This window comes from Salmo salar, chromosome ssa03, assembly GCF_905237065.1.
Source record: "Salmo salar chromosome ssa03, Ssal_v3.1, whole genome shotgun sequence".
NCBI lineage: Eukaryota > Metazoa > Chordata > Actinopteri > Salmoniformes > Salmonidae > Salmo > Salmo salar.
In genome coordinates, this window is record NC_059444.1 from 14,710,105 (window position 1) to 14,736,645 (window position 26,541).

The following is a 26,541-nucleotide window of genomic DNA, read 5'->3' on the forward strand; positions in this document are numbered from 1 at the left end:
TCTGTGGTCTCATGATGAAGTTTATTGAAGTGTGTTTTGCATCATTGAGGTACATTCACTACTTCATGTAATAAAATAATTCATAGAAAAACAAAGTCAAGAAAAATAGAATATCTCTTACAGTCACAGTGAATGTACTTATTCTGTCCTATTGCAGGAATATATGATGGCTTGGTTTAGAAGGTGCTGAATAATTGAAGACATTTATTTCAGGCATGCAGATGATTCACCATGCTTTTAAGACATCAAATCTGATGAATGGATAGACAAAATCTTTAATGGAAACTGCCATCCAGATCTTACAGGAATGCTTTATGATTATCAGAACCACAGGTCATGCAGTCTTATAACTGTATTTAATGACGGTACTTGGGCTTCATTCAAGGGGTTAAACTGTTACAATTTGTACATAGTATCCACTTATACAGTCAGTATATAGAACAGATATAGCCTATATTTACTGTCATTTGGATTGTGGAGAATTATCCCAAAACCAGCTGCATTCTGACCTTACATTTCATAATTTAGCTTGTTCAGGATGACCTACAGGAAGTGCATTTACCACGGTGACATTTTAACAAGTATAACAATTTTATCGTACTCTGAATCTAACATGGTGACATTTTAACAAGGATAAAAATGTATCGTACTCTGCTTCCCTTTCTTAAACGTTCCATGTTGCCATGACGATGGACTAACACTTGGAGCCAGAGTTGTCAGTATCGCTAGATAGTCTCGTTTCTCCCTTCTCGCTCTCAGACGAGGGTAGCTCCTCGCCTGACGGAGTTGTGTTCAAGTCCTGCCTGGTGGGCTGGGTGTTAGGAGCGGCTTGGGGGCCAGAATCACCTGGTTTGGACAGCTGAGCCCCGTTCGCACACACCACTGCGCCCTCTGACCTGCTGAAGCTGAACAGCTTCCCTGGGCTGAAGGTCCTGCTGGGGGATTGAGACCTCTCCTGGTTCACGGAAGCAGTCGTCACCACGGTCCCCGGCGCTGGTGTTACTGACAACGGCTCCTTCTTCAACTCCGGAGACTTCCGGAACTTGAAGCTGAGGAAACCTGGTAGTTTTGCTTCTGCCCCGGTTGGGGACTGAGGGGATCGGGCTGTGCCCGTAGAGAACTTCCCCTGCTGGGGGAAAATCTGCTTGAGCTTCATCACGTTGTTGTTGCCCAGCAGAGAGCTGGGTCTCTTGGGCTTGTCCCCAGGCTTGCCCTGGGTCTTGTCGTGGTGGTGCTGGTGGTCAGCCTTTTGGTACTCGCTCTCCTGCCGGGCCTCGGCCTGGAGCTCAGCCTGACGCTGCAGCTCCTCCTCCTCACGCCGCCTCCTCAGCTGCTGCTGGAAGTGCTGCTGGGCCTGATGCTCGTGCTTCTGCATAGGAACAAGGTAATATACAATATGTGGCATAAAGAGAGCAGACACTTTCTATGACCAGCTTTAGTTTGTGTCATGACTGTGTAAAGTTAAACACCATATGCTGACATCATCTTTCATGACTGTATGAAATCTGTTAAGTAATTAAATTATAATGACATCGTTATGTAGGCCAACGTTACTGGAGAGTTCAAGTGAAGTGTCAGAGGCATATCCTTTTGATACATTCAGTACAAAAGGATGCCCTGATGGACTCAAACATACTACAGTGTCTGTATGAAGCCTAATGCTGGCATACACGATTCAAAGATTTTTTAAAAACGCTAAGAAAAGACACATAAAGGACACAAACTTGGAGGATGATAGTGATAGACACGGACAGTATATAACAGCTTGCTCTGTGGATTTAGCCAAAAGTGTTTCAACCTATGCAACTGTACCTTGAAAGCCTCCCTTCGACGGTACTCCAGTTTGGCCATCTGGTCTGCGACCCATCCAGGGATATCAGGGATGGCCACATGGATGACGTATTTGAGGAGGATGGCAAAATGCTGTCAGTCCCAAAACAACAAAGGACAGACTGAGCAAACAGTGACATAAAAACCCAGAAAAGTGTAATTTATCTATACCAGAGTGGAAAGAGTGTGATGATGCCATGCTGTGTGTGTGATGTGTAGAGGGAGCTGCTTGATCTTTTCAAGCCGGCTAGCTCAGTTGGTGTAGCCTAAGACTCTTAATCACAGGGTTGTGGGTACGAGCCCCACGTTGGGCGCATGCCTTTCAGCAGCTCTTGTTCCTCAATTACCTGTCAAGTCTTTTTCAAGTTTAAAAGACAGCACAATATGCATCTACATTATTGTACAACGCTGAAATTGATTTTCAAAACGAAATGCCCTATTTGAGTGAAGGCTGTTGACTTGTGCTTAGACAGCAGCCCCCCCCGCATTGTTTTATAGTCAGTACTCTGTGTGATTTATATACAGCCTCCTTGGTTTTGAGAAAGGTGCTAAAACACAATGTCCACTGCATTGTGTTTTACCTCCAGTACCACGATGGAGATGATGACCATCTCTGGGCTCAGCCAGGGGAAGAGACGCTGCAGCTGACCACACTGGCCAATGAGGTAACAGTTCACCATGATGGCTATCAAGCCCATGGCCTCCATTGCAGTCTGCACACAGAAAGAGAAGAGATTAAAATATTTCAGAGGGAAATTATCTTTATGAAAGAAATAGCTGTTGTCTTGCTTTTTTGAAGAATTGCATGATTTTAAAATGGTTCTCTAAGTTTAAGCTTAATTGCAGGTGAGGTAAATATGTATTTGAATATATGCCCTGGGACATACTGTACCAGGATAAACTCATACTTGGAGAATAGGAGTGCTGATCTATGATGATTCTTGCCTTTTAGATCATAATGAATAAGATTACAGGTGATCCTAGATCAGCACTCCTACTCAGAGATGTCTTTTGAATACGAGACCAGATGTGAGCGACCACTAACCTGCCACTGTCCGATGCTCTCCACCCTCTGGCCAAAGGGCCTCTGCAGGCCAGTACAGAGCTTCAAGGCGTCACTCCGGATCTCAATAATGTTGTTGATGAGTGCGCACATGGCAGCTAATGGGAAGGCAGAGGAGAAGAGCACGACGTAGCCAAACTGGATGAACATCTCCTGGTAGTCCTGCAGGGTGTCCTGTTGGGTCAGAGGTAAAAAATCTAAGTCATATAACTGCATGGGCTGTCATTGAATTGCATTTGTGTTTAAATCACTTTTCACTTCAAATCTGAATGCACTGTACGCCGGGCTTCGTATGCACCAAATACTAACTCAAGTCCATTCAAATGCAACTAAACATGTGTACAATATAAAACTAATGCACTGTGTTGCATTGATACACAGACAGCAGATCCAGTTCACAAGAACAGATCTGACAACTAAGCCATACCTCATATGTCTGCATGCAGCTCTCCATCTCTGCTTGGGTGAGGATGACAGACTTGGGCTCCTCAGGAGGGTCAATCCAGGACTTTGTGGATTCTTTCTCTGGGATTGGATTTTTCCGTCTCTGACATACTACCGTGTCATAGCCACTTGGTGGGGAGACACTAGTCTCCTTGGTCTCCTTGGTCTCAGATAACTCATAGTCACTGTCATCGTCGCCCATCTCAAAGATGCTGGAAGGATCCATGCCCTCCTCCACCATCGTGGGACTGTCTTCCGGGAAGCTGTCCTCAGGCTGGGTCGCCATGGCAACGTCCCTGGCAACGTCCACCTTCTCATTGAAGCTAATCTTCCGCTGCCTCAGTGTGTCATTTATGTCCCACTCTTCCTCTGTGAACCTGTAGCCAGCCTTTAGATCTCCTCTCTTGTTCTGTTCTGTCTGTCCATTCACAGGATGTGTGGCAAGGCCTTTGGGGCCTAGCAGGGATTGGATAGTCCATGAAGCCTGGGCCTTTCCTAGAGCCAGGCGGCTGTACTTGATCACTATGGCCTGGAGAACCTCCCACACGACCTTGGGGGTAAATACTCCTAGTTTGTGGTGCTCGTACAGATAAGGCTGGAGCACCTCCTTGATGTTCTGGAGAAACTGGCGGAAGATCAGGAGAGTGGCTAACATCTGTGAAGAGACCGTTTGAGTGATTCTGTTATTGCTGTTCTTAAGCGAGAATAATTTTGTTCAATCATGTTTTCCATTATTCAAACCTAATTGACAGATTTTACCTCCTTTAGTCGCTCCATGTCCTTGAGGTAGAATCCGATGTAGAAAAGGCTAAGGTAAGAATTTATAAACTCAAACTGCAAAATGAAGAGAAGGAGTCTGAATGAGACATGACATTTCTAAACATATATACAACAGTGTTAGTCAATAATACACCCTTTGGATAATAGAGAACAGTAGGAATAAAATAAACATGAAAAGTCTAACTTACAAAAAACATTTTAATGATGAGATTATTCTCATAGGCACTCTGAAGTCTGTAGTTCTCTGTAACAAAGTGATAAGAATCATTAAAATACATCGCTCCATTTGATACTGATTACTGAACAAACCTGTATGATCACTTTGTACTAAACCTGAAGAGATCAGAGACAGTATTCGTAAAGCGTTTGCCTTGTAGATGACATGGACAGGGAGGGACCTGATCCCAGATCAGTATTTCTACTCTGAGTCGGGCCCTCACTGCTAGTCTGGAAAACCTGACCCTAGGCAACACACAGGGTCTGGTTTCAATGATGGAATCTTTGGCATAGAGGAACTATATCACTGCCTACGTCGTTCAGGGGAAAATATTCCGGAGACTCCCATCAAACCACGAGGCAGACATGCCAGAATGTGGCAATTCAAAACCAAAGTTTGCAGGCTAAACTGTTACAGTTGTTTTAGTGAAGGTAGTTGATGTAAACTAGCCACTTGTGAAATGCACTCTAAAAATAACCTCTGTGATCTCAATCTTGCTAGCTACTATTTAGTATTTTATTTAAGCGGATAAAGTAGCGATGTAGGCAGTGATGTAGTTCATCTATGTCATAAAGAGTCCATCATTGAAACCAGATCCTAGTCGCTGTTGCCTAAGTCGGGTTTTTGAGACTACCTCATTGCGCCGATCATTCCTCACCTGTTGCTCATATTAGTGAATCTCAGCTGAACGGCTTACCCATATCATTGAGCCAATGGGCGATCTTCCTATACACCTCACCACATATAGTCACAACGACGGCCAGAAAAATTTTAGGAATGAATCTTGTGATACTGGGTAATTCCTTAATTTCCATCACAAACTCCTATAAAAAGAAAGAAGAGATCAACCAAAAAAATAGATGTATTTAATTACAGCAAGACAGGTTAATTAGATATTGGAAATTTAATCAAAGCCTACTAGATGATCAATTGTTTAGAACTAGGACAGAAGAATTTATAACTGACTTTTTCAGACATAACATACGTACAGCAGATCCCCTAATTGTATGGGACACTTTTAAGTGTGCCTTTAGAGGTCATGCAATTCAGTACTCATCTATAAAACAAAAGCAATTTAGATCAAAAGAATCCATATTAACAAAGGAAATTGAAGGACTAACAGTACAGTTAGATAGCAATAAAAACGGTACCATAGAGGCACAGAATAAGTTAGAGGAAAAACAAAAAGAAAGGAACTTATTCAAGAAAGATCCAGTGCAATATATTATAAAAATAAAGCGAACTGGATGGAATATGGGGAAAAATGCACCAAATAATTTTTCAATCTTCAATATAAAAATGCTACAAAAAAAATGGATTAAAACTTGTTACAGATGAAGGAGTCACGTATGATTCACCAAATTATATTTTGAAAGAGGAAGTAAAGTACTTTAAGAATATATTTTCATTTCAGGCTCCTCCATCTCCACAACCTGAAACTAATTGTAAGGATTTTTTTCCTAATAATAATGTAAAATTAACATCTGTACAGAAAGACTCATGTGAAGGCCAAATTACAGAGGAGGAATGGCTTGATGCAATTGGGGCCTTTAAGGATGGGAAACCTCCAGGGCTGGATGGCATACCAGTGGAAGTAGCCAAAACTTTTTTTGATATACTCAAAGGACCATTATTAGCATGTTTTAACCACTCCTATATAAAATGGTAGATTATCAGACATGCAACAAGAAGGTCTGATATCATTATTACTGAAACAGGACCCAAATGGTATATATAAAGATCCAGTCCATTTAAAAAATTGGAGACCTCTTACACTTCAGTGTTGTGATGCAAAAATCCTAGCAAAATGCTTGGCGCATAGAATTAAAAAAGTATTGTCAGATATTATTCATCCTAATCAGACAGGTTTTTACCTGGACGAGTACTGGAAACAATAGACTATTATGAAATATCAGGGACACCAGGCCTGGTTTTTATAGCTGATTTTGAAAAGGCTTTTGATAAAGTACGACTGGAGTTTATATATAAATGCCTAGAATATTTCAATTTTGGGGAATCTCTTATAAAATGGGTTAAAGTTATGTATAGTAACCCTAGGTGTAAAATAGTAAATAATGGCTACATCTCTGAAAGTTTTAAACTATTTAGAGGAGTAAAACAAGGTTGTCCACTATCGGCATATTTATTTATTATTGCCATCGAAATGTTAGCTGTTAAGATTAGATCAAACAATAATATTAAGGGATTAGAAATCCGTGGCTTAAAAACTAAGGTGTCATTGTACGCCGATGATTCATGTTTTCTTCTTAAACCACAATTAGAGTCTCTCCACGGCCTCATAGATGATCTAGATACTTTTGCTATCCTCTCTGGATTAAAACCAAATTATGATGTGGTTTTACGTATTGGATCACAAAAAAATGCTAATTTTACATTACCATGTAGTTTACCAATTAAATGGTCTGATGGAGATGTGGACATACTCGGTATACAAATCCCAAAAGAAAGAAATGATCTCACTCCAATAAATATTTATAGAAAGTTAGCAAAAATAGATAAGATCTTGCTACCATGGAAAGGAAAATACCTGTCTATTTGTGGAAAAATCACCCTGATTAACTCTTTAGTCATATCACAGTTTACCCATTTGCTTTTGGTTTTGCCTACACCTAGTGACCTGCTTTTTAAATGATATGAACAAAAAATATTCAATTTTATTTGGAACGGCAAGCCAGATAAAATTAAAAGGGCCTATTTATATAACGAATATGAATTCAGAGGGCAGAAATGATTAAATATTAAAGCATTAGACTTCTCACTAAAGGCATCAGTCATACAAAAGTTATACTTAAATCCAAACTGGTAAATTGGTATGAATGTCTCATCCTATGTTCAAGAAGGGCCCTTTTCCATTTATTCAGATTACACCTGCCCACTTTCGGTTGTTTGAAAAGGAAATAATCTCCAAAATATCTTTATTTTTTAAACAAGCCTTAGAAAGTTGGTTGCAATTTCAGTTTAATCCACCTGAAAAGACAGAACAAATAATACAACAAATATTGTGGTTAAATTCAAATATAGTAATTGATAAAAAAAATGGTATTTTTCGAAGAAATGTTTAAAAAATGTATAATTTTAGTGAATGATATTATAAATAGGACTGGTGGAGTGATGTCACACATGCAGCTAACACAGACTTATGGAAATGTCTGCTCTATCCAAAATTACAACCAATTAATTGCAGCATTACCACAAAAATGGAAGACGCAAGTAGAAGGGGAAAAAAGTAAGGAACTTGTATGTCAGCCCTGTATTAAAGAACATAAATGGTTAAAGCAAAGTGTGATAAATAAAAACATATACCAATTTCATTTAAGGACCAAACTGACAGCTGTGCCATATAAAATTGCAGAATGGTTGGGAGGAAATTTTCGATGTACCCATTCCATGGCACATGGTTTATGAATTGATACGCAAAACAAAGCCGGAATCAAAACTTCAAACTTTTCAATTTAAATTACTATCCAAAATTCTTGCAACTAATAGAATGTTATATATATGGGGGATACAATCTTCCCAGCTCTGCAGATTTTGCTGTGAGGAGGCAGAGTCATTAGATCATTTATTTTGGTATTGTCCATATGTAGATCGTTTTTGGTCACAGGTCCAGGAATGGCTGAAGAATTGCAACATTTTCCTAGAACTAACGCTGCAAATAGCAATACTGGGTGATTTGAAAAGCCATAGTCAATCAATCAATAATATAACAATTATTTTAGCAAAAATGTTTATTTTTGATTTGCAATCTGTGGAAGCTATGAGAATAGAAAGGTTCAATTGTTTTGTGAAGCATCACAGCACAGTTGAAAAATATATGGCAAATAGAAATCCGAAATGTATGGTGTTGAGAGATAGATGGGAGGGGTTGAATGGAGCTGAAGGGTGGGACTATTAACAAGATAAACATAGTAAACATACGGAGTCTGTAAAATGTATATAGGTTCAGAACTTTTGTGAAATAGCACAGTTACAAATAGAAATCAAACTGGATGGACATCAGAAATAGAGGAAGGACTAAAAACAAACAAAAAAAGAACTATTGTAAAATAGACTGTGTCTGTAAAATGTGTATAAGATGAATAAATTGAAAGTAAAAGCCGAAGTGTTTATTAGTTTACTCCAATTGGGGGATCGGTGGTAGGGTTTGCGGGGAATAATAAAGGTATATTCTTTAAAAAAGTATGTATGTCTATCCTGTTAGGGCTAGGGGGCAGTATTTACACCGCCGGATAAAAAACGTACCCGATTTAATCTGGTTACCACTCCTACCCAGTAACTAGAATATGCATATACTTATTACATATGGATAGAAAACACCCTAAAGTTTCTAAAACTGTTTGAATGGTGTCTGTGAGTATAACAGAACTCATTTGGCAGGCAAAAATCTGAGAAGGTTTCATTCAGGAAGTGGCCTGTCTGACAAGGTGTCGTTCTTCTTGTCTCTGTTTATTGAAGAGTGAGGATCTTAGCTGTCCCGTGACACTTCCTACGGCTGCCATAGGGTCTCAGAAGGCGGTAAAAAGCTGAATCGTGGCTTTGCAGGCTCTGGCTGAAAAAAAGTAGCGCGTTTGGGTAGTGGCTGGTTACAGTACTGTGAGACTCAGGCTCGTGCCCGCGTCGACCGAAAGCTTTGTTTACTTTCCTCTGTTTAGCTAAATGGACATTCCCGGTCGGAATATTATCGCTTTTTTACGAGAAAAATGGCATAAAAATGGATTTTAAACAGCGGTTGACATGCTTCGAAGTACGGTAATGGAATATTTAGATTTTTTTGGTCACGAATTGCGCTATGCGCGCGACCCTGATTTACCATTTCAGATAGTGTCTGGGACGCACGAACAAAACGCCGCTATTCGGATATAACGATGGATTATTTTGGACCAAACCAACATTTGTTATTGAAGTAGCAGTCCTGGGAGTGCATTCTGACGAAGACAACAAAAGGTAATCAAACTTTTATAATAGTAAAGCTGATATTGGTGAGTGCTAAACTTGCCGGGTATCTAAATAGCTAGCCCGTGATGCCTGGGCTATGTACTTAGAATATTGCAAAATGTGCTTTCACCAAAAAGCTATTTTAAAATCGGACATATCGAGTGCATAGAGGAGTTCTGTATCTATAATTCTTAAAATAATTGTTATGCTTTTTGTGAACGTTTATCGTGAGTAATTTAATAAATTGTTAGCGAATTCCCCGGAAGTTTGCGGGGGGTATGCTAGTTCTGAACGTCACATGCTAATGTAAAAAGCTGGTTTTTGATATAAATATGAACTTGATTGAACAAAACATGCATGTATTGTATAACATAATGTCCTAGGGTTGTCATCTGATGAAGATCATCAAAGGTTAGTGCTGCATTTAGCTGTCTTCTGGGTTTTTGTGACATTATATGTTAGCTTGAAAAATGGGTGTCTGATTATTTCTGGCTTGGTACTCTGCTGACATAATCTAATGTTTTGCTTTCGTTGTAAAGCCTTTTTGAAATCGGACAGTGTGGTTAGATTAACGAGAGTCTTGTCTTTAAATAGCTGTAAAATAGTCATATGTTTGAGAAATTGAAGTAATAGCATTTCAAAGATTTTGAAAATCGCGCCACAGGATTCAACTGGCTGTTACATAGGTGAGACGAATTCGTCCCGCCTAGCCCAGAGAGGCTATATAGGTATGTGTATGTATATATGTGTATATGTATGCATGCGTGTATGGATATATATATTTACCCCAAAAAATATATGGGGGATTGGAAATGATGCAGACAATTACATTGATGGAAGCAATATTCTTTCTGCAATATTAAGCTGACCCACCCCTTAAAATATATATATATTTTTTAAAGACAGGTTAATTAACCCTTGAGCCATTATCTTTGATCTTAAAAGCGCTTATCGCTGAAAAGTTAATTAGGTTCCTAGTGATTTAAACGGCAGTACACACTCATCATAACTGACACTAAGGGATCCTATAGAGCGATTGTAATTTAATGGACATATTCCCACGTTAGTCGAGACTGCATTTACGGCAAAAGTTGCATACAGTGCATTCAGAAAGTATTCAGACCCCTTAACTTTTCACACATTTTATAACTAGTCTCCCAGTCCCTGGTGCTGAAAAACTCTGATGCTGCCACCACCATGCTTCACCGTAGGGATGGTGACAGGTTTCCTCCAGGCGTGACGCTTGGCATTCAGGCCAAAGAGTTCAATCTTGGTTTCATCAGACCAGAGAATCTTGTTTGTCATGGTCTGAGAGTCCTTTAGGTGTCTTTTGGCAAACTCCAAGCGGGATTTCATGTGCCTTTTACTGAGGAGTGGCTTCCGGCTGGCCACTCTACCATAAAGGTCTGATTGGTGGAGTGCTGCAGAGATGGTTGTCCTTCTGGAAGGTTCTCCCATCTCCACAGAGGAACTCTAGAGTTCTGTCCGAGTGACCATCACATTCTTGGTCACCTCCCTGACCAAGCCCCATCTTCTCCAATTGTTTGTCCGGGCGGCCAGCTCTAGGAAGAGTCTTGGTAGTTCCAAACTTTTTCCATTTAAGAATGATAAGAGGCCAATGTGTTCTTGGGGAACTTCAATGCAGCAGAAATGTTTGGGTCACCATTACCAGATCTGTGCCTCGACACAATACTGTCTCGGAGCTCTACCTCATGGCTTGGTGTTTGCTCTGACATGCACTGTCAACTGTGGAACCTTATATAGATAGGTTTACTGCTGCTCCTTAATTATTTGTTACTTTAGTTCTTATTTTTCTAGGTATTTTTCTTAAAACTGCATTGTTGGTTAAGGGCTTGTAAGTAAGCATTTCACTGTAAGGTCTACACCTGTTGTATTCGGCTCATGTGACAAATAAAATTAGATTTCATTGCACATGTGCCTTTCCAAATCATGTCCAATCAATTGAATTTAACACAGGTGGACTCCAATCAAATTGTAGAAACATCTTAAGGATGATCAATGGAAACAGGATGCACCTGAGCTCAATTTCGAGTCGCATAGCAAAGGGTCTGAATACTTATGTAAATAATGTATTTCTGTTTTTTATTTTTAATATATTTGCAAAACATTTCTAAAAACCTGTTTTCGCTTTGTCATTATGGGGTAGTGTCTGTAGATTTGATGAGGGAAAAAAAAAACGTTTTTATCCATTTTAGAATAAGGCTGTAACGTAACAAAATGTGGAAAAAGTCAAGGGGTCTTGAATGCACTGTACAGTATGTCGGCTCAATCGGAAATTACATGTACATTTTTTTGGCGCTATACTGTACTGCTGAACTTCTGCGATATGGATTGAATCGAGCCCTAATGATACTTAGTGTTTTTTGACAAAGGAGCTCCTTTGAAACGTGTCAACAATAAATATTATTAAAGAGAATTAAGTTGCAGTCCTCAACCTTCTTTCAATACTTCAATAGTGGACCATGTTTGATTCCGATGGTTAAGGGCTTGCTTCAATCTGTAGCACGGTTTAAATTTAAAGGTAATTTCCTACTGTGCTGACATATGCAGCGTTTACCAATGCCTTTAAATGTCAATATAGCTATTTTCTGTTGATTTATGTCTCTTACCTGCATCTCCAGACAGACGAGCATGGCCAGGAAGACAAAGCAGAGACAGAGGAGACAGATGGGGAGGCTGACCATCCACCTGAAAATCGTCCTCTTCCAGGGTGGGTAGTAAAACTCCTCACAGTCTGTTATGGGGCTACACCGCTTTACACCCTGAAAAACAGAAACACACAGTCAGACACACACCAACTAAAATGCTAGCTCCCAAAGTGGGGCTCGAACCCACGACCCAGAGTTTCACACGCTACCAACTGAGTTAGCCGGGCCTGAGGAGGACAGAGACAACTGCCCCTTTAGAAACCCCAGGAGGCATGAACCCTGCCTCTAACCCTTGGAATTCACACAACACTCTCCAAACCTATATCTCATATTACTTATCCCTGTAGACCCGTAAACTCTGGCCCTGTAGACCCCTAAACGCTGGCCCTGTAGACCCCTAAACTCTGGCCCTGTAGACCCCTAAACTCTGGCCCTGTAGACCCCTAAACTCTGGCCCTGTAGACCCCTAAACTCTGGCCCTGTAGACCCCTAAACTCTGGCCCTGTAGACCCCTAAACTCTGGCCCTGTAGACCCCTAAACTCTGGCCCTGTAGACCCCTAAACTCTGGCCCTGTAGACCCCTAAACTCTGGCCCTGTAGACCCCTAAACTCTGGCCCTGTGACAGCTGTATGAGGTTGCTGATGGAATTTGTACTTTGGCCATTGTCCTGAAGGAACCAAACAGCACTGGTAGTAATCTAAGATCGGGATTCAATCTATGATGCGTTGTAGAGCGCTGTCAACAATGTGTCTTTTAAAGGCAATGTTCTCAACGCTTGCAGACATTCATGGTAAACAGGGCAGATTTCAGCTCAATCAGAAAGTATCTTTAAATGTCAAGTGCTCTACAACGTGCCCAGATTGAATCTCGGCCTAACTCTGAATGAATAGGATGCAATAACAGGACGCTCACCCGAAACTGGGGTCTAGGATCTTCAAGGGATTCGGCAGGAGTGTCCAGTGTCCCCCACCTGTATGCTAGCTCGGCTTCTCTCCGCTTCCACCTCTCCAGGAAGAGTGTCGCCCACACCACGTTGAAGAGGGCAAACACCACACAGCAGATGTCCTGGCTGGTCTGTGGGGGAGTAGAGAAGTGGGTGAGCCACATGAGATACAACAGATTAGGGGAATCTTTCTACTAAATATCAACAAATAATAACACTGGACATGTATCAAAGAGCACAGAGATGGTGCTATGGTGGGTGAAATACAGTTTTGTAGTCTAGGCCAACACATCCATATTTTTTCACATGAATTTTTATGTGGTGATTAGGAGAGAAAACACATACAAATAGATTCCAACAAGTGAGCCATTTGTAATGTAAAACTGTGAATTCCTACTGTGTATGGTAGCTACATGTAGCCTAGTTCTAGATCTGTTTGTGCTATCTTGCAAACTCCTACACTATGTCATTGTCAGATTATGGACTAGGCTAAACTACATTGTGTATGATACAGTCTTAGAAAAAAAGGTGCTACTTAGAACCTAAAAGGGTTAAAGAACCAAATTAGTTTCCAGGGATATCCCTTTTTGCTCCAGGCAGAACCATTTTGGGTTCCATGTAGAACCATTTCCACAAAGGGCTCTACATGGAACCCAAAAGGGTTATACCTGGAACCAAAAAGGCTTGTACCTGGAACGAAAAAGGTTCACCTATGGGGACAGCTGAAGAACCTTTTTGGAACCCTTTTTTCTAAGACTGCACTATTGACAGGTATACTACCGGTCAAAAATTTTAGAACACCTACTCATTCAAGGGTTTTTCTTAATTTTTACTATTTTCTTCATTGTAGAATAATAGTGAAGACATCAAAACTATAAAATAACACACATGGAATCATGTAGTAACCAAAAAAGTGTTTAACAAATCTAAATATATTTTATATTTGAGATTCTTCAAATAGCCACCCTTTGCCTTGATGACAGCTTTGCACACTCTTGGCATTCTCTCAACCAGCTTCACCTGGAATGCTTTTCCAACAGTCTTGAAGGAGTTCCCACATATGCTGAGCACTTGTTGGTTGCTTTTCCTTCACTCTGCGGTCCGACTCATCCCAAACCATCTCAATTTAATTAAGGTCAGGGGATTGTGGAGGCCAGGTCATCTGATGCAGCACTCCATCATTCTCTTTCTTGGTAAAATAGCCCTTACACAGCCTTGAGGTGTGTTGGGTCATTGTCCATGTTGAAAAACAAATGATAGTCCGACTAAGCCCAAACTAGATGGGATGGCGTATCACTGCAGAATGCTTTGGTAACCATACTGGTTAAGTGTGCCTTGAATTGTAAATAAATCAAAGACAGTGTCACCAGCAAAGCACCCCCACAACATAACACCTCCTCCTCCATGCTTTACGGTGGGAAATACACATGCAGAGATCATCCTTTCACTCACACTGCGTCTCACAAAGATACGGCGGTTGGAATAAAAAATATCAAATTTGGACTCCAGACCAAAGGACAAATTTCCACCGGTCTAATGTCCATTGCTCAGGTTTCTTGTCCCAAGCAAGTCTCTCATTCTTATTGGTGTCCTTTAGTAGTGGTTTCTTGGCAGCAATTCGACCATGAAGGCCTGATTCACGCGGTCTCCTCTGAACAGTTGATGTTGAGATGTATCTGTTACTTGAAGTCTGTGAAGCATTTGTTTGGGCTGCAATTTCTGAGGCTGGTAACTCTAATGAACATCCTCTGCACCAGAGGTAACTCTGGATCTTCCTGTCCTGTGGCGGTCCTCATGAGAGCCAGTTTCATCATTGCGCTTGATGGTTTTTTCGACTGCACTTGAAGAAAATGTCAAAGTTCTTGAAATGTTCCGTATTGACTGACCTTCATGTCTTAAAGTAATGATGGATTGTCATTTATTTTTGCTTATTTGCGCTGTTCATAACATGGTAAGAAGCAAATAGGGCTATCCTCTGTATACCCCCCTACCTTGTCACAACACAACTGACTGGCTCAAACGCATTAAGAAGTAAAGAAATTCCACAAATGAACTTTTAAGAAGACACACCTGTTAATTGAAATGCATTCCAGGTGACTACCTCATGAAGCTGGTTAAGAGTGTGCAAAGCTGTCATCAAGGCAAAGGGTGGCTATTTGAAGAATCTCAAATATATTTTGATTTCTTTAACACTTTTTTGGTTACTAGAGTACATGATTCCATATGTGTTATTTCATAGTTTTGATTTCTTCACTATTATTCTACAATGTAGGAAATAGAAAAATAAAGAAAAACCCTTGAATGAGTAGGTGTTCTAAAACTTTTGGCCGGTAGTGTATATTGACCAGTGTGAGATCTCCATTAGGTAATGTGATGCTGCACCACCTACCTGGTCAGCCTCAGCCAGGATCCACAGCAGGAAGCCAATGACTGCAGGGTACAGCATGGAGTTGGTGTAGAAACCCAGCCAGGCAAAGTACATGCCAATCTTCACCCCAAAGTAATCACAGATGTCATCTGACACACAGACATGACACCAACAACATGACAGACAAAGACAGACACAATGGGTTATTGGCTTCAGTTAGTAAATTATATTTTTAAGAAATGTGTATCTTTCCATTGATATTGTATTTATAGTGCAAATGATATTATTTTATTCTATGATAGAATGATCAATTAATTGTAACAATTAAGCATGCTATATTGTCTCAACAGGTGCTGCTCACCCAAAGGCTGTCTCTCACAGACAGCTTGGACCCATGACGTCATCAGCTGACTGAGGATCCGTTGCTCGTGTAGAGGAAACACTTGATAGATTACTCCTCTGGCCATCAGCTCTGGAACTGAGATGAACACATAGTTATCAGTCAATAACAAAGCTGTCTCAGATTTTATTGTGATGCTGTAGAGTCAGGCGATGATGAAATACAAAAACAACTGTTTACTGATTGGTTGTCCCTCCAGGAAGTGGAAGTTGTGAAGGACTTCTCCTTGTTTGGCTCGCAGGTTGTCCAGCCAGTACTTGATGATGCTCTGACGCTCCTGAAGAAAAGATCGAACACAACCACAGAGTTTGAGGGAACAAGGTCAAAATCAGCAACAGGACATATATCAGAGCTGTTTAAATATGTTTGGAGATCATAGCCATAACTGATACGAACCTGGGAGGTGAAAAAGCACAGCTCGCTCTCTATGTTCTCGTATATATTGTCCTCTGCACAGGAAAACCTATGTGTTCCACCTCCATACTGTGGTTTGACCACTTTGCGCATCCCCGTCAGCTCTGCACCACGCAGCAAGCTGAGGAGAGGAAGAGAAGAGGGGAGTAGGACACAAGCTTTATTTGACAGTCCTGTTTCAGACGCTATTTACCTGGTCCCATATCTGACTGTTCTGTCTTGTCAACTCCTCCTATGGTCATTGTCAAACCAACCATTTCAACAGAGCACAAACAGATCTGGAACCAGGCCGCTATTTATGAATGTGATGTTTACGAATGATGTGGTAACAATATTAGGTAACGACCATATAATTAACATTTAACCATTACATTTCCGACATAAATGTCATGTAAGAAGTGGAGTGTCTTACTTCTCAAATGTGGTTGTAATAAAGAATGCGTAGCCCTGTGTGTGTTGATGCTGTCGGATCTGGATTGTAACTTGTGGGATTCCCAGTCGGATGTGGTTCAGCAGCCATAGCAAGGTGTGGTCGTCTATGGTGTCTAGAAAGGAGTAAATTAGCAGTTTCGATGTCAGCATTTGTATTTCATTTATTTAAATCTATATACAGCCACAGCCCAATTGCCATGAATTAGGACTGAACCTCTGTCGCAGTCATTCGATTCTTGACATTTTTTAACACTTGACATTCTAGTCATTCATCAGACTGATCACAGACTCTTGGAACATTCAAATAAGGAGGCTGCAACAACAACATTCTTCAATGCTTGACAGAGGTAGCAATGGTAACCGTGGGAGGGTGGACCCATGAAAAGGTCAATACAATCAAATGAGGCAACCGCCCTAGGGGTATGGGGTATTCATTTCATCCCATCCTGCAAGAATGAGAGCAATGATTCATATCCAACCCTATTTGGGATCCATGTGGGAAACTTGCTTTGACTAATGAGATCCATTTGTGTAAACCCATAGAGTGCCTAACTCTGAAACAAACATACAAGTAATGGATATTATTCAATAGTCCCTGCAGACTGTTCTGTGTCACATCAACGAGTGATTGGCTCATTGCCCACATCGGCCAATAAGACTCCCCTCGAAGTTTCCCATCATGATTGAGGGGACTGAACCGTGGAAGGTGAAGGTGGTGATTTAGCGTACCTGAGAATGTCATTAGGATATCACAGTCTTCCGTGGGCACCATTTTCAGCCAGGATTTATGGGACATGATGTACTGTCTGGCCTGCGAGAGGCGTTTCCCAAACAATTTATCTAAAGGGGAAGAGGTAGAGGGGAGGAGAGAGAGAAAGAGAGACAGATGGAGGGTAAGAATAGCCCACATCAGTCAGTGCAGTGTAATGGGGACATCATTTCCGGTCCTAATTTGTAGACTTGTTTACGTGCTGCTGTGCGGTTTGTTGCTAACCTTACTTTGCTACCTGACAACTTTACGGTTTTTACTTTTTAATTAACGTTTCATATTTTAATTTTTTTCTTCGCTCAACTTTTTTCATTCAACTTTTTCACACGGAAGCTTTATCGTCAGGACTTCCACCAGCCGAAGCCAAGTAGTAACATGAACCTTCCAATTGCAATCGCTGTACTCATAATATAAAGGAGAACGCCTTATGGCGAGGATAGCTGTGTTGCAAGCCCAGCTTCAGACACAATCATTAGGCATGGGTAATTTAAGTGTAGGAAAGGATGAAACAGCGTCTGTGCCACAAATAAGTATAGATAGTAGTATAAATCCCCTAGCAAAGTCCCCGCAGCCTGACAATTTTCTCATGGTTTCTGGAAGGAAATGCTGTAGGAATGCTCAACCGGTGTCGCTCATTCAGCCGACAGAAACTTTAAACCGGTTCTCCCCATTAAGCAACGAGTCGGAGTCAGAGGCCGAGCCTTCTCTGGTCTCTACTCCTCCCGTTACGGGGTCTGGCCTCCCACCATTAGCTCTGACAAATTGAAAACCCTAGTCATTTGCGACTCCATTACCCGCAGTATTAGACTTAAGGCGAATCATCCAGCGATCATACACTGTTTACCAGGGGGCAGGGCTACCGACGTTAAGGCTAATCTGAAGATGGTGCTGGCTAAAGCTAAAACTGGCGAGTATAGAGAGTATAGGGATATTGTTATCCATGTCGGCACCAACGATGTTAGGATGAAACAGTCAGAGGTCACCAAGCGCAACATAGCTTCAGTGTGTAAATCAGCTAGAAAGATGTGTCGGCATCGAGTAATTGTCTCTGGCCCCCTCCCAGTTAGGGGGAGTGATGAGCTCTACAGCAGAGTCTCACAACTCAATCACTGGTTGAAAACTGTTTTCTGCCCCTCCCAAAATATATAATTTGTAGATAACTGGCCCTCTTTCTGAGACTCACCCACAAACAGGACCAAGTCTGGCCTGTTGAGGAGTGACGGACTCCATCCTAGCTGGAGGTGTGCTCATCTTATCTACGACCATAGACAGGGCTCTAACTCCCCTAGCTCCACAATGAGATAGGGTGCAGGCCAGACAGCAGGCTGTTAGACAGTTAGCTCAGCTATCCCCATTGAGACCGTGTCTGTAACTCGATCTAGGTTGGGCAAAACTAAACATGGCGGTGTTCGCTTTAGCAATCTCACTGGAATAAAGACCTCCTCCATTCCTGTCATTACTGAAAGATATTGTGATATCTCAACATAGGGCTACTTAATGTTAGATCCCTCACTTCCAAGGCAGTTATAGTCAATCACTGATCATAATCGATGTGATTGGCCTGACTGAAACATGGCTTAAGCCTGATGAATTTACTGTGTTAAATGAGGCCTCACCTCCTGGTTATACTAGTGACCATATGTGACCATATGTTGCTAACATTTACGATAGCAAATTTCAATCAAATAAAAAAAACGACTGCGTTTTCGTCTTTTGAGCTTCTAGTCATGAAATCTATGCAGACTACTCAATCACTTTTTATAGCTACTGTTTACAGGCCTCCTGGGCCATATACAGCGTTCCTCACTGAGATCCCTGAATTCCTATCGGACCTTGAAGACATGGCAGATAATATTCAAATTTTTGGTGAATTTAATATTCACATGGAAAAGTCCACAGAAAAACTCAAAGGCTTTCGGAGCCATCATCGACTCAGTGGGTTTTGTCCAACATGTCTCCGAACCTACTCACTGCCACATTCATACTCTGGACCTAGTTTTGTCCAGTGGAATAAATGTTGTGGATCTTAATGTTTTTCCTCATAATCCTGGACTATCGGACCACCATTTTATTATGTTTGCAATCACAACAAATAATCTGCTCAGACCCCAACCAAAGATCATCAAAAGCCATGCTATAAATTCTCAGACAACCCAAAGATTCCTAGACGCCTTTCCAGACTCTCACCACCTTCCCAAGGACGTCAGAGTACAAAAATTAGTTAGCACCTAACTGAGGAACTCAATTTAACCTTGCATAAAACCCTAGATGCAGTTGCACCCATAAAAAAAAACATTTGTCATAAGAAACTAGCTCCCTGCTATACAGAAAATACCCGAGCTCTGAAACAAGCTTCCAGAAAATTGGAACGGAAATGTCGCTACACCAAACTGGAAGTCTTCCGACCAGCTTGGAAAGACAGTATCGTGCATTATCAAAGAGCCCTCACTGCTGCTCGATCATCATATTTTTCCAACTTAATTGAGGAAATTAAGAACAATCCAAAATGTATTTTTGATACTGTTGCAAAGCTAACTAAAAAGCAGCAGCAGTGTATTCCTCCAAAGCTCAGTTGTCCTGAGTCTGCACAACACTGCCAGGACCTAGGATCAAGGGAGACACTCAAGTTTTTTAATACTATATCTCTTGACACATTGATGAAAATAATCATGGCCTCTAAACCTTCAAGATGCATACTGGACCCTATTCCAACTAAACTACTGAAAGAGCTGCTTCCTGTGCTTGGCCCTCCTATGTTGAACATAATAAACGGCTCTCTATCCACCGGATGTGTACCAAACACACAAAGTGGCAATAATAAAGCCTCTCTTGAAAAAGCCAAACCTTGAACCAGAAGATATAAAAAACTATCGGCCTATATCGAATCTCCCATTCCTCTCAAAATATTTTGAAAAAGCTGTTGCACAGCAACTCACTGCCTTCCTGAAGACAAACAATGTATACGAAACGCTTCAGTCTGGTTTTAGACCCCATCATAGCACTAAGACTGCACTTGTGAAGGTGGTAAATGACCTTTAAATGGCGTCAGACCGAGACTCTGCATCTGTCCTCGTGCTCCTAGACCTTAGTGCTGCTTTTGATACCATCGATCACCACATTCTTTTGGAGAGATTGGAAACCCAAATTGGTCTACACGGACAAGTTCTGGCCTGGTTAAGATCTTATCTATTGCAAAGATATCAGTTTGTTTCTGTAGATGTTTTGTCCTCTGACAAATCAACTGTACATTTTGGTGTTCCTCAAGGCCCTGTTTTAGGACCACTATTGTTTTCACTATATATTTTACCTCTTGGTGATGTCATTCGGAAACATAATGTTAACTTTCACAGCTATGCGGACAACACACAGCTGTACATTTCGATGAAACATGGTGAAGCCCCAAAATTTCCCACCCTGGAAGCCTGTGATTCAGACATAAGGAAATGGATGGCGGCAAATGTTCTACTTTTAAACTCGGACAAAACAGAAATGCTAGTTCCAGGTCCCAAGAAACAAAGAGATCTTCTGTTGAATCTGACAATTAATCTTGATGGTTGTACAGTCATCTCAAATAAATCTGTGAAGGACCTCTGCGTTACTCTGGACCCTGATCTCTCTTTAGACGAACATATCAAGACTGTTTCAAGGACAGCTTTTTTCCATCTACGTAACATTGCAAAAATCAGAAACTTCCTGTCCAAAAATTATGCTGAAAAATTAATCCATGCTACGCGGATAAAGTACTAAATAAACTTCAGTTAGTGCTAAACATGGCTGCTAGAATCTAGACTAGAACCAAAAAATTTGATCATATTACCCAAGTGCTAGCCTCTCTACACTGGCTTCCTGTTAAGGCTATTTCAAGGTTTTACTGCTAACCTACAAAGCTACATGGGCTTGCTCCTACCTGTCTTTCTGATTTGGTCCTGCCGTACATATTAACACATACGCTACGGTCACAAGACGCAGGCTTCCTTACTGTCCCTAGAATTTCTTAGCAAACAGCTGGAGGCAGGGCTTTCTCCTATAGAGCTCCATTTTTATGGAATGGTCTGCCTATCCATGTGAGAGACGCAGACTCGGTTTCGACCTTTAAGTCTTTATTGAAGACTCATCTCTTCAGTAGGTCCTATGATTGAGTGTAGTCTGGCCCAGGTGAATGGAAAGGCACTGGAGCAACGAATCGCCATTGCTGTCTCTGCCTGGCCGGTTCCCCTCTCTCCACTGGGATTCTCTGCCTCAAACCCTATTACACAGGCTGAGTCACTGGCTTACTGGTGCTCTTCCATGCCGTCCCTAGGGGGGGTGCGTCACTTGAGTCGGTTGAGTCACTGACGTGATCTTCCTGTCCGAGTTGGCGCCCCCCTTTGGGTTCGTGCTGTGGGGGAGATCTTTGTGGGCTATACTCGGCCTTGTCTCAGGATAATAAGTTGGTGGTTGAAGATATCCCTCTGGTGGTTGAAGATATCCCTCTAGTGGTGTGGGGGCTGTGCTTTGGCAAAGTGGGTGGAGTTATATCCTGCCTGTTTGGCCCTGTCTGGGGGTATCGTCGGACGGGCCAGTGTCTCCCGACCACTTCTGTCTCAGCCTCCAGTATTTATGCTGCAAAAGTTTGTGTCGGGGGGCTAGGGTCAGTCTGTTATATCAGGAGTATTTCTCCTGTCTTATCCGGTGTCCTGTGTGAATTTAAGCATGCTCTCTCTTTTTCTTTCTTTCTTTCTCTCAGAGGACCTGAGCCCTTGGACCATGCCTCAGGACTACCTGGCCTGATGACTCCTTGCTGTCCCCAGTCCATCTGGTTGTGCTGCTACTCCAGTTTCAACTGTTCTGCCTGTGGCTATGGAACCCTGACCTGTTCACCGGGCGTGCTACCTTGTCCCAGACCTGCTGTTTTCAACTCTCTAGAGACATCAAGAGCGGTAGAGATACTCTGTATGATCGGCTATGAAAAGCCAACTGACATTTACTCCTGAGGTGCTGACGTGTTGCACCCTCTACAACCACTGTGATTATTATTATTTGACCCTGCTGGTCATCTATGAACATTTGAACATCTTGGCCATGTTCTGTTATAATCTCCACCCGGCACAGCCAGAAGAGGACTGGCCACCCCTCATAGCCTGGTTTCTTCCTAGGCTCCGGCCTTTCTAGGGAGTTTTTCCTAGCCACCGTGCTTGTATACCTGCATTGCTTGTTGTTTGGGGTTTTAGGCTGGGTTTCTGTACAGCACTTTGTGACATCAGCTGATGTAAAAAGGGCTTTATAAATACATTTGATTGATTGATTGATTGATTGATTGATTGATTGATTGATTGATTGATTGATTGATTGACATGGGTGGTGACAGATGGAGAGAGGGAGGATTCTGCCAAAATGCCAAATCCTCATTGTCAGCTTCCCCACTCTTCTGCCCATCAACAAGGCCAAAGCAGTTTGTTACTGTATTCCGCTGTCTGAAAGTTAGAAATGGACACAGATCAACCCAAATCAGAAAGTATTCAACATGATCATTTTCTACATTGGCATGATTGAAAAAGAGTTTGGCTCCTCTTCTACAACACAGGGTCTGTGTATTTAAGTTGTTTGTACAACAGAACATTAGGCTCACAGTATTTACTCTACTAAGCTGCAGTACTTGTATGGTAGCTTTGGAGCACTGCAATTGAAAACCAACCACTACATGGGAGGTACTAAACACAGGATCTGCCGATTTTAAAGTGTCCAACTTAATCCAGTCAAACCATATGACACAAAATAAGAATGAGAATTGTTGACTGGCAATCCCATAAATGTTCTGTTACTGACATGTCCTGTCCTGTCCTCTAAAATTCCCTGCCATCTCTCTGTCTCTCTCTCTTTCACTTACTCTGTCTCTGTCTCACTTTCTTTTGCTCTCTTTCTCTCTCTTACACATTTACACCCACACACACACCACTAAGCTGATTGAGGGGTTGGGTTAAATACAGAAGACACATTTCGGTGGACGCATTCGGTTGTGCAACTGACTAGGTATCCTCTTTCCCTCCCCTAACGTGTGAGCCATGTCTAGATTGTGAAGTGAAATTAATCTTGTCATTCTAACCAGGTGCCACTGTAGGGCTTTTGTTATGAACAGCATTAACTACTCTATCCTTCCCCATTCTTACACAACTAAATTGTATACTTTTATCTTCACTGCCAACACCGTTTAAACCTATGACAGCGCTATACTAGGTACTGCTATAGTGCTGGGACTGCTAGGTCTACTAGTAGCAACGTGTCAAAAGCCATCTATCAGCAGATATAGGAAATGGGGTCATGTTCCTTTGATTGTACCTACTGACTTTACTGTGGTGCTCTTTTCCTAAACAACACTTTTACTTTATGATCAACACAATTTACCCAATATAAATTACAGGCCAATTTTTTGTGTGTGTGTGTGTGTGTACTGAATGGCGGATAATACTCTGACAGTAAAAATTGTAGAAATGCAGTCCAAAGCCTACTGAATGTGGGTTATCCCCATGTCCCCTCATCCAATAGCATATCTGGGCCTGTGTTCATTAAGCGTCTCAGAGTAGCAGAGCTGATTTATAATCGAAAAGGCCAAACTGATCCTAGATCATCACTGTACTCTCAGATGCTTTATGAATACAGGCCCTGAGCATTGAGTCATTATCCCCCATCACGGACAACTTTAGCATTTCTGCTAATTAGCAACTTTTCAACTACTTGCTACTTTCCAACTACTTAGCATGTTAGCTAACCCTTCCCTTTACCCTAACCCTTTAACCTAACTCTTAAACTTAACCCTAACCCCTTGCTAATGTTAGCGAGCTAGCTAACGTTAGCCACTTAGCCACCTAGCTAGAATTCGTAACATAGCATACGTTCAGAAAATTTCGTACCATATTGTACGTTTTGAGAATTTGTAACATATTCTGAGTTTTGCAACATATTCTGAGTTTTGCCACTTCATTATCTATATAACACAAATCGTAATTCTAAACATATCATACGAAATGTGTGATGGTCATCCACAAATGGTCTAAATAGAGTGTCTCGGATTTACATATAGAATAATACCAAATGCTCTGAGACCAGGTTGATCTCCATCTCCAAATTTATAATAAAGCCATGTCCTGTGCCATACAGTTTTTTGGCACTACTGCTCTTCGATGACTTTCTTCAACCATTGCAAAACATACCAGTCAGTTAGCTCTCGCCTCCACCACGTTGTGACAGAATTTTCAAAAACAAAAGGAAGTGCGGTAAAACGCGTCCGTGATGGTTCTGATAACTGCTGGCTGGCTAGCTGTGATATTGTGATACTGTGTACGGATTATTTGCGTAAGAAGTGTGGACGTGTAAGACATGTGTGTGATTGCTTAATGTATGCACATTGCGCAATCCAGTTTTTTCAGGACAAAGTTGTAATAAAATAGCCACTTTTGGCTACTCAAATCCAACATGAAATATTTAGCTTTTAATCGTACAGTTTCCGTTTAAACCCCCTTGTTTGACTGCTAGACTACTGAAATAAATAATGTAATCCATTATTTATTACAATACATAGCCGATATCATAACAATATAATTGACTGAAATGCCTTGGACCCATAGGCTAGGCTACACCTGTGGGACCACAGAAGACAGCTGCCACATTCGGCCCTGCTCATCGGAATGCGCACAATGCTACCGGACGCGACGCACCAAAAACAAAAACAAACGTGGCATGTAGTCTAATATGAACGGTGTATGTGATTAACCTCAAGTACTGGGGTAAATGGCATTTTGCGTGAATGTTTGAGAATACTGCATCATAGTCTAGTACCACCGCAAATAGCATTGATCATTTTTCCTCCCTACAACCATCTAACTTGAATTCACGCACCTCACGACGACAAATACTCTATTCCTCAAGACACTCACCCAGGACACCGAACGACATTGAATATGTCTGTTTTTGCTTAGTTATCTTGTTGTCTTCAGTGGGCACCATCCTCGCCCCTACCCTGTCGTCGTCCGCGGTGCTGTTTACAGACGCGGTGGGATCAGGTGCCCCAATCGTCACGATCATGGTGCATTAAAAGACAGCGCTGCAACTATGGAAGGTGATGTTGTATGAGCATTGTATGAACAGGGTTGGTGATTCCCGCCTACCCTACCTGTTCGTGCTATGACCTGAACCTGGCAGAAAGTGTTTGGTTGTAACAGGTTCTCTCTCTCTCTCTCTCTCTCTCTCTCGTTCATATGGAGAAGGTCTGGCCCTGTATTCATAAATAGTCTCAGATTAGGAATGCTGATCTATGATCAGGTCCCCCATTTCCATGTAACTCATTCATTAATATGATTTAAAATACAGAACTGATCCTAGATTAGCACTCCTACTCTGAGACACTATGAATACGGGCCCTGATTGTATTGTAGAGCCAAAATAACAAACGATTGAGTACTTTTATCTCAAAAGGACCCTTTACCTCTCATCAAAATGATGTGATCTGCAAGTCATTATTATAGATGCTCACGAAGAGTCTCTTTGGAAAGACCTATGAGAAACCCCTATTTGCAATAAATATAGTTCATAGGGTTTAAAAAGCCCCCCTGGGGGCACCGATTTATAGGAGATACTTCTCAATGCCGTTATACTTTCAGATCCTGCAGTACAATGTCATGGCCGCTAGAGAGCAGTCGTGTTAAAGTGTGAGAAAGACAGACGCTTCTTGTTGGTATAAAGGGGAAGAGACAGGACATCCCGATGAGGTGCCAGCCTGCTTGCTACCTTTAAGCCGTAACTAAACTCCTACAGGGAACACTGGGTAAAGGATCTGGGCCCGTATTCATAAAGTGTCTCAGAGTCAGAGTGTTAAGGTCCCGCCTGTCCATATAATCATATTCATTATGATCTTAAAGGCAAAACTGATCCTAAATCAGCACCCGCCTACTCTGAGATGCTTTATGAATATGGGCCCAGGTAGCAGTGCTGCTGCTGAGCAGAGTAAATGCTCTGTCTCTTCCTACTCTGGCAGAATACCATAGGCATTGGGGCTTTCTGGTTGATGGCTAATCAATGGGCTTGAGTACAGTAAATCTAGTCTGGTGACATGCTAAAATCCAACTGGATTGCCGTTGAGAATGATTGATAATCTTGTTGGGGAGAGGCCATTGGTCTATGTAAAGGAAAAAGCTTTTGTATTAAGTATTCATTGTAAATGTTGGTTTAGTCTTCATTTAAATAGGATTGTAACATTCATTTTGCAATGCAAGTGAGGAATTC

The 26,541-nt window shown here is 41.5% G+C and overlaps 1 protein-coding gene across 2 annotated transcripts; it reads right to left on the reverse strand.

Moving 5' to 3' along the window:
• Positions 1-2: 2 nt before the first annotated feature.
• On the reverse strand, positions 3-25,343 carry tm16h (Transmembrane protein 16H). 2 transcript variants are annotated; one of them, NM_001165326.1, is made up of 17 exons: positions 25,197-25,343; positions 17,247-17,357; positions 16,498-16,630; positions 16,068-16,206; positions 15,852-15,948; positions 15,633-15,749; positions 15,293-15,420; positions 12,873-13,034; positions 11,921-12,073; positions 5,032-5,158; positions 4,306-4,361; positions 4,097-4,171; positions 3,321-3,992; positions 2,876-3,067; positions 2,412-2,543; positions 1,813-1,923; positions 3-1,369 (listed from the first exon to the last, which is right to left on the reverse strand). In NM_001165326.1, the coding sequence occupies exons 1-17, from the start codon at positions 25,264-25,266 to the stop codon at positions 695-697; spliced, it is 3,150 nt and encodes a 1,049-aa protein (NP_001158798.1). In that variant the 5' UTR covers positions 25,267-25,343; the 3' UTR covers positions 3-694. The 2 variants fall into 2 exon arrangements, with proteins under 2 accessions (NP_001158798.1, XP_014045200.1); XM_014189725.2 differs by lacking the exon at positions 25,197-25,343 and adding an exon at positions 24,474-24,644.
• Positions 25,344-26,541: the final 1,198 nt, after the last annotated feature.

What these genes read in the sequence shown, in the direction of transcription:
- tm16h (NM_001165326.1), bottom strand. Translation starts at nt 25,266, where the DNA reads ATGGTGCCCACTGAAGACAACAAGATAACTAAGCAAAAACAGACATAT. An exon ending in ACATGGAGCGACTAAAGGAG is followed by an intron (nt 3,993 to 4,096) that starts GTAAAATCTGTC and finishes GTCTCTTCACAG; the next exon opens with ATGTTAGCCACTCTCCTGAT. An exon ending in TCTCCATCGTGGTACTGGAG is followed by an intron (nt 1,924 to 2,411) that starts GTAAAACACAAT and finishes TGGGACTGACAG; the next exon opens with CATTTTGCCATCCTCCTCAA.